The sequence below is a fragment of the Rhamphochromis longiceps genome, linkage group LG14 (genome assembly GCF_057381845.1).
Source record: "Rhamphochromis longiceps isolate RC_006_pf linkage group LG14, R_longiceps_female_GT1.1, whole genome shotgun sequence".
NCBI lineage: Eukaryota > Metazoa > Chordata > Actinopteri > Cichliformes > Cichlidae > Rhamphochromis > Rhamphochromis longiceps.
Window position 1 is genome coordinate 15,214,366 of NC_140570.1, and position 8,893 is coordinate 15,223,258.

The window sequence follows — 8,893 nt, forward strand, 5'->3', positions numbered from 1 at the left end:
AAGCTAATGTGGTTGCTCGGGATTTAAATTGACAGCAATCTACAAGAGGAAAGGAAATTAGGATTCAAATGTAAATATGTATACATCAAGAAATTTATCCCATTTCTGCCACCAAACACTGTTTGATAAATTCCCCATCAGACAGCGGCTTGCTGTTTTTTGGAGTTTTGTGAGAAATCACAATACAACTGTGTTGCTTTTATTTTGATGGTAACAGCTGTTTGTTTCCTTTTGCATACCTGCATGTGTTCAAGCAAATGCAACTTCACTAAACATGTTTGAACTAATGTTCATGAAAGATGTAAGTTGGTTAACCCTAAAAGAATGCCAGCTCACAGTAATAAAAGAAAGAGTCATGCAAAGTGTGAGAGACATAGATTTCTAAATATTCTTATTGACTTCAGGTGAAGCCATGGGATCAGTTTGAAGAGAGCTGATTGTTGTGTTTAAAGATTACAGTTTGAACTGAAAAATACACGAACTGATGTAACTGAAGTGCAGACTTTCAGCTTTAATTTATCATCATTTTAAATATAAAGGATGTTTTTAATACTTCATCATAATCTTTCACAAACATAACCCCATCAGAAAACATCAACATGGCAATGAATGTGAACACAAAGAAAAGTTCTAAATGCAGTTAAGACAAAATTTTTAATTCTATAACTTACAGAAGGTGCTGAATTTGAACTTACCATCTACAGTACCTGCGGCCTTTCTGTTCCCCCTGTGTCTGCATAGGTTTTGTCTGTTGACTTAGGGTGGCTGTAGCTCAGGTGGCAGAGCAGGTCAGCTACTAATCAGAAGGTCGGTGGTTTGATCCCAGGCTGCCTCCTGGCTGCATGTCAAATATCCTTGGGCAAGATACTAACCCCATGTTTGCCTACTGGTGGTGGTCAGAGGGCCCGGTGGCGCCAGTGTCCGGCAGCCTCGCCTCTGTCAGTGCGCCCCAGGGCAGCTGTGGCTACAATGTAGCTTGCCATTGCCTGTGTGTGAATGGGTGAATGACTGAATGTAGTGTAAAGCGCTTTGGGGTCCTTAAGGACTAGAAAAGCGCTATACAAATGCAGGCCATTTAGGCTTCCTCCATCAGCTCAGAGACATAAAGTTGGTGAAATTAGGTTCATTGGTGATTTGTAAATTGGCCGAAGGTTTGAATGCTTGTCTGTCTCTCTGTGTTAGGTTGCCAGTCTGCTCCAGGGCTCCAGCAACACCCCCAGTACCCAGAATTGGATAAGCAGAAGAGATAACGATAGATAGGTATCGATATACAGTTTTAATATAGTTTTTGAACTATTATTTATTAATGGTATATTTTTAAACTATATTATTAAATGCTTTATATTTAAAAGAAAAGAATTATAGAACATTTTTATCATGTAAAAAAATAAAAATGTTATATTATTAGGAAATACTTTCCAGCAAACAATGCAACAGAATAAAGGTATAGCAGTGATTGTGTTTATTACAGCTGCCAGTCATCACTACAATTACTAGCAATAGGGAACTGCCTGCACACACCATGACACACACACACACACACACACTGTGACATGCTCATAATCAGTCATGTGTAATTATGGTTTAGAAGGAAATATCGAGCAGTCGGTAACGTGTCTGCATTCTGAGAGTCACAGTATGACAGAATAATAACCATCATTAAGGTATAAAGATAGAGGCTTGTACTTCTAACAAATCTCACTTCCTCTGCCCATCATTAACTAACTGTTTGGGTGTGTATGTAAATGTGCATATTTGTATGTGCATTCCATGTTTTATTGCATATAAATTTCAGTGTAAGCCTGCAAATAGCAAGTAACACATTTTAAACCACTATTTCCAATAGACAGACTTAAAAACATAGGGATATAATTTCGCTTTCATTTAAAGGCTTTGCTGAAGTGTTTTCATGAAGTACAATATTAAGCTATGTTCATGTTGAGTTTCCTGGTAATACATATATGAGATGCCAAACATAGCATCGAACTATAAGTGGTTTGCTTGAGTCTACCTAGGATTCATAAGATGTGACCAGACTTCTTAACACAAGGCAATAATTTAGATAGACTCAATGGATATAGAGGCATTAGATAGTGGAGCTATTGTAATGGTCATTTCATGTAGGTGTGTTTAAGGTGTCAAGTGTGCCAGTCTCTGATGGCATAGGTACACATGTACATATAGTCTGGGAGAACTTTCAGAAATTCAACATCAACACACTAAACAGATGAAATCTTAGCATGCATATATACTCAGAAAACATTGAGATCTGTGTAAAATGTAAACAAAAAACAGTGTAATTGTTACCAATCTCATAAATACATGTTTTATTCACAATACAACATGGAAATCATATCCAATGTTTAAGCTGAGAAAATGTACAATTTTAATGTTTTTGATGGTGATCATCTCTGCTGCTGTATTTCTGTACTATTTCTTACAAATGTAATTTTTCTTTTGATAAAAGTTGTTCTTGGGCTAGTCTGCCTCTTCTTCACAGCATGGTGCTCTCTGGCTGCTCCAATCTATCTCCAACTTAGTGAAGAAAAAAAAAGATTGTGAGGTCAGGGAGGTTGGTTGCATCTTGTTAAACATATCAACCAACACCAATCACACCACTTTCTTTCAAGTCAATTTGTTAAACCCCTTTTAATTCATAATTTAACCTCTATGACATTTAACAAGAACGGGTGAGTTGAGTGCGGCTTAATGCCAGTTTGTTGGCCTTTTGGCTAACAACAAGCTTGCCAACTACTTGTGATCAATCAGGTAATTCCTCACATATTGATAGATACAGTCAGAAAATCTCTGAACTTTATGTCAGATTAGCTGAAATGAGGGGTCAATAATGTATATAACAATAAAGTATTAAATAAACAATTTTGCTGAAGAAAATGACAAGATAATTACTTTATTGTTGTGACGAATTGACAGTCTGGAATAGTTTACAAGAGAGATGTAGCCATAAGCAGACTGGAGAGCACACAACTTATGCTAGTCCAATGAATAAAAGTGGAGATGTGCACACACTGGACCAGAAAAGCATATCAATAACTTATTTGAAAACAAGAACATTGAAATCACAACAATGCAGCAGCCTGTTACACCTAATGCAAAAAGTCAGGAAGACAAAGCTCGTAAAAATAGTGGGGTTTGTGAAGGTAAAGCACAAGACTCAACTACTCAGACAGTCAAAGAACCTGAAGTTTTTCTAAATAAACATCTAAACAATGTAAACAAAGATAACTCAAAGACTTGGATAAATACAAATAAGGAACCGTAACATCTTGTGTTGACATCATGGAAATGTAAATGTGAAATCTGTCCACTTAAAGGAACATATAATTTAGGATTATTGTAATCAGTTTGAAAATTGTATCTCATGTATCAAGGAAATTCATGTTGCCAGAGTCAAAAATCTATTGAATTGACATGTATTACAAGGTTGTTTGAAATAAAAGAGCTACAGTATGAAGTTAATGGGAAAGTAATGTTCCAAAAAGCCTGGGGCAATGCAAACATCATACAGGATGTATCTGCCAAAGAGCTAAAACTGTGGAGAAATTGTGACAAGGAATTATGAGTATGTAACTGAATAAACTAAGTCTTTTTTTAAAATTGCGCTTATATATTTGTACTTAACTGATTATTTTTTAAATTATTTTTTTATGTGGTGAAATCTAGTTAAAAATGGTATTTGTAATAAGCATTTAAGTTTTTGGCTACACCATTTTAGTCCTGAATTTGTGTTCTTCCCATTTAATAAAATCATTTTTGTCAATATTGTGATAACATTGTGTTGGCTGATGTTATTAAAAAACTGCAAACAATGACCAAAATTTAAAAACAGCAAAAAAAAAAAAAATCTTATCACTGTCATTTTCTAATTACTAAAATAAGTGTGTTCTTTTTTCCCCCACACTGAAATATGATTAAAAATAAATGCATAAGATTCGGTATGTAATGATGCACACAATCAGACACTTTTCTGTGTATGCCACTTATTTGGTTATCTCTGCACATTTGTATGGAGATGTGTATGCAGTGGATAGGTTCTAGGTTCTAGGTTCTTTTGTGAGTGTGAGTTTCCCTTTGTTGGACATGAAGGGTAATTGCAGCTTTTGTTGACTGTTGGAGGCAGGTGGTGAGCCATCTGGTGATGGCAGGTAAGAGAGAGGGATGGGGGGGCTCTGGGGATACAGGAGTGCTGAATGGTGGAAGAAGGGAGATATGCACCCCTCTATCAATCACACATGGATGCACAGCAGGTACAGGGGCAATGGGAGGGACAGGAGGATGGGGTAAGGACAGAATAGAGAATGGGGGATATAAATAAAAGAGGTGTTTTGTTACTTTGAGCATTGTTTGATCAGTATATGTAGGCATGCTTGTGTGACAAAAAGAAAAAATATGTAACAAAAATGTAAAAGAAGCGACAACATGAAAAAAAAAACCCCAACAACAAAAGAAAAGAGAAGCGCACACACTATACTGGTAAAATCAAAGGAAACATACTGTAACTACAATTCTGTCACTAATATTTTGTAGAGTTGTAGCAGATATTTGTGAAAGCATTCAATTTTGTTAGCTAGAAACTTATGCCAATAAAATTAAATTATACTGCATGCTGTCAAGGTTACATTCTCTGTCCTGAGTAGGTGCAAAGGGCTTAACCCTTGCTGTGACACCTACATAACATCCCTCATTAAAAGGAAGTCTAATATTCACAACATAAAATGAGGGTTTTCGACCATGACTGATGGAAACTGTCTGTCACCGTGGCAACCAGGAATACAAACTTTAAAAGATGTGTTAAAACTTTATTTCAACCAAAACCATGACATTTTTGTAAACCTAACCCAGTTTTTAATGCCTAAACTCTATCCAGTAGCAACACAGTTTTAATCAACAACTGTAGCATTTTATTTTTCTTAATTAGAAAAAGAAAATTAAAGTGAATGAATTGTGTTATATGATAAGTTGTTTAAAGAAGTGGACCAATTTCATCGCCAATACATTTTAGAAGAAGCTATTAACACCTAATTGCACCTAATTTAAGGTTTTTTAAAAGCTACAGACCTTTTTTTTAAATTGACACCTTGCAATGCAACTGAACATATATGGGTAAATACTGTTCACAATCAGGAAACTGCTTCCAACTGTGAGGATGTGAGAGCAAGTAAAACTAGTGTTTAAATAGAATATAATTAGCCATTGATCTCAGACTACTATGAAATATGCATACAAGACACTGAGCACATGAAAGCTTAAGTTTGCAGATAGTAACAGTTATTTTGATTTTTTTTAAAGAATTTGTTCTGTAGTTATTTGTACAATTAGATCCAAAAATGAGGAAAAGCTCAATTGATATTTTGAATTTTTTGTGAAAATTGGTATATATTTTATGTACATATGGATTTGTGTCTTTTGGAGTTGTCAGAACACTAGAATTTCCAACTCGATTCCAAACTTAAGGCCGTTTTTGATGCCACAAGGAAGATTTTGACCTCATTTTGAAACAACAGAAATAATGCGGAATCTCGTAAAGGTTAACGTTTTAATTTTCAACTAAATGCATTTTGAATTAGATTTAACAAAATAAGTATGATATAAGATTAAATTTAGAGATTTTATTATTTTAGTAAATTATTTAGATTTTTTATTTTTTTTTTTGCAAATCATGAAGGTAAAATATATTTTAGAACCTACCATTAAATCAAGGGTACAAAAAACAACACAATATCTAACATCAAATTATTGTAGAAGAAGACCACCATGACGTACTTACAAATGAACTTTGGATAAGGCATGGTATTAGTTGTGCTAAACTAAAGAGGATATTTTTAAAAAGTGGTAATTATGAAAGATTGAACAGGTAATTGCCTTCATTTTAAAGTTGATCACGCACATAGGTACAGCAAAATAAGAAACACGTTTTAATTAGGGGTGTCAAATTATCGCGTTAATTGCGATTAATTAATTACAATGCTATTTAGCGCGTTATGTTTTTTAATCTCGTTAATCTAATTTTTAATCTCTTGACGTCATTGATTTTGTATGAGAGTTGCTATGTTATAAAATCCGTTTTTATGTGCTGGGCTCCTTGTGCTTGACTTGTTGGGGGTGGAGTCACGTCGTGAGGTCAAGGTGAGAAGTGGTGATTAGCTTACAGTGTGGATATGGAGGCGCATCTGAGAGTTGTTGGCCCAATGAACGGGAAATTTGTATTTCATAAACGCCCCGACGGCACCATTGACAAAGGTAAAGTGGTCTGCCTAGAGTGTAAGAAGGAGTTTGCTTACCACCGAAGCAGCTCAAGTTTGGCCTATCACCTCAACGCAAAGCACCCAGCCGCGAGTGCAGCAACAGCTAGCAGTGAAGACGTTAGCAATATAGCAAGCTTTTCGCCAAACAAAACTAGAGAATACCCCTCGTATGAGCAAGTCTGCGACCGACAGGCTGACTAATGTTATTGCCAAGTGGATAGCGATGAACTGTAGGCCGATAAATATAGTAGAGGACGAAGGATTGACAGAGGTGTTGCAAATTGCGTCCAATGACCCGTCATACAAGCCGCCGTGCAGGACTACAGTAACGACCAAAATCAGCAAAATGTACGACGGCGAAAAGAAAAACAAACTTGAGATTTTGGCGGAGGATTCTCCCAACTGTGTTGCTATAACCGGAGATCACTGGACCTCAGCTGGCAACCACAGCTATTTTGGGGTGACTGGACACTTTATTGATAGTGAGTGGAACCTCAACTCATTTGCACTGACCGTCATGAGAACAGAAACCAGGCACTTTGCTGATAAATGCGCCGAACAGTTCCTCAAGGTAGCAAATGACTGGGGTATTGAAAACAAGATATCCACCATTGGCACAGACAGCGCAGCAAACATGCTGGCTGCTATGAGAGCACTTCCATATGAGCACATCGCCTGCAATGCTCACATTCTCCAGAGGACCATCACGGTATGTCTCGATAGCAGTGGTTTTGTCGGTGTACTGGCAAAGTGCCGCAAGATTGTTGGTCATTTTAAACAAAGCCCTGCGAGTACCACAGAACTTAACCAACAACAAGTAGCACTCGGAAAGAAGAGCGATCAACTTATACAGGATGTACCCACCAGGTGGAACTCGACTCTCGCAATGGTCTCACGCCTCCTATGTAACCGAGAGGCTGTCCAGGCTACGTTGGACCAACAGAACCACAGGTTGGTCTTGCCAACCGAAGCTGAGTGGGCGAAACTGCAGAGGCTGGAGCTCCTGCTTGAACCATGCAAGTAAGTTCAAATAAACACCTTCCCATTTTAATTATATAAACTACTGTTACATGTGTAAAATCAAAATTAATGAACATAACAAGGAACTTTTAAGGACAATTAAATTGGAAATCAGTTACACTTTGATTTAAATGAATCCAGCTAGGTTTATTTAGCAAACCTCTCCACCTCTGCAGGTATGTGACAGAGCTGCTGGGTGGTGAGGCCTACGTCTCTTGCTCTGTAGTGCTGCCTGCTTTTCGCCATCTGTACCGTGTCATGGACATTACTGATGATGATCCTGCCTACGTGGTGAAGTTCAAGAATGCCTTCCAGAAGGATCTGGCAGCACGACGAGCTAATGGCAACGAGATATGGTTCGAGGTGGCCACAGCATTGGATCCACGGTTTAAGGATTTGAAATGTCTTCCAAGAGAAAAGAGGGAACAGGTAGGACAATAAGGTTAAGCTGGACTAATGAGTCCAATTCATTATCAAATCAAACTTTTATTTATTATATGGAACACAAAGTTCTTTACAAGATTAAATAAAATAAAAAAAAGCACTTAGTTTTAATCACAATCATTCATTCATTCATTCATTCATTCATTCATTCAGGTGTGGACCATTCTGGAGAATATGCTCCAGGCAGCAGAGCCCAGAAGAGCAGATAGTCTCCAGCCCTCCACAGAGGATGATGGACCAGCTCAGAAGAAGAGGAGGAGCGAACTCCTTCTGGGGTCTGACTCTGACTCAGAAGATGGAATTGAGTCTGGAGAGCTGCAGCGCTACAGAGCAGAACCCAGCATCAGTATTGATGACTGTCCCCTGCAGTGGTGGTATGCTCACTCAGGAGTCTATGAAAAGCTGTCAGTCCTAGCACAAAAGTACCTGGCCTCCCCAGCTACCTCTGTACCCTGTGAGAGACTCTTTAGCCTTGCAGGCCACATAGTGCAAAAGAAAAGGGCAGCCTTGCTTCCAGAAAATGTTACCAGGCTGGTGTGTCTTAGCGACTGGCTGAGGAAGAAGAAATGAGACACATGTGGTCAGCATAGCTGCTGTGTCATTTGTAGCCTACTAGAATAGATTGCTTGATGTTCAGCACTTTTTTTTGTGATGGAAGAATACTTTGATGTGCTAACTTGCAGCACTGCAATGTCAGTTTTATTTTTCATTATCTGAAGCAGAGGAATTTCAGTGCTGTATTGCTCAGAAAAGAGCAACTCTGATGTGCTAACTTGCAGCACTTAATTTATTTGATTTTATTTGTATTTATTTTTCCACTTATTTTACAAAAGAATACAACAGTATGTAAATGGTTGCATCTGTTTAACGTTTGTTAAACAATAAATGACTTTATAAAGTCACTTTCTTTGTTATATCAGTCTTTTGGTCTGCCACAATAAGTTGAGGGCTTTCCTCAGCTATTTTTAGGTGAGATTAAAAAAGAGATTAATTAGATCAATTAATTAAAAATCATAATTAATTAATCTCTATTTTTTTTTAATCTCTTGACAGCACTAGTTTTAATAAACTATTGTAAAGGAAGAAAAGTTCATGTTTTTCACCTCAAATCTGAAACATCTCTGATGTAGCTGCTCTGTTCTAGCTTTCACTTTTTAGAATAG

The 8,893-nt window shown here is 37.2% G+C and overlaps 1 protein-coding gene across 1 annotated transcript; it reads left to right on the forward strand.

Annotated features, from left to right (window-relative positions):
* The first annotated feature begins 6,412 nt into the window (after positions 1-6,412).
* LOC146653811 (E3 SUMO-protein ligase ZBED1-like) lies at positions 6,413-8,380 on the forward strand. The gene is made up of 3 exons (XM_085380949.1): positions 6,413-7,286; positions 7,463-7,715; positions 7,884-8,380. Exons 1-3 carry the CDS (start codon positions 6,436-6,438, stop codon positions 8,298-8,300), a joined length of 1,521 nt encoding a protein of 506 aa, XP_085237075.1. The 5' UTR covers positions 6,413-6,435; the 3' UTR covers positions 8,301-8,380.
* The last annotated feature ends 513 nt before the right edge of the window (positions 8,381-8,893 follow it).

Excerpts from the sequence above, each read along its gene's own strand:
- LOC146653811 (XM_085380949.1), top strand. The coding sequence starts at position 6,436 with ATGAGCAAGTCTGCGACCGACAGGCTGACTAATGTTATTGCCAAGTGG. Across the intron at positions 7,287-7,462 it reads CTCCTGCTTGAACCATGCAA|GTATGTGACAGAGCTGCTGG; the intron begins GTAAGTTCAAAT and ends CCACCTCTGCAG. Across the intron at positions 7,716-7,883 it reads CAAGAGAAAAGAGGGAACAG|GTGTGGACCATTCTGGAGAA; the intron begins GTAGGACAATAA and ends TCATTCATTCAG.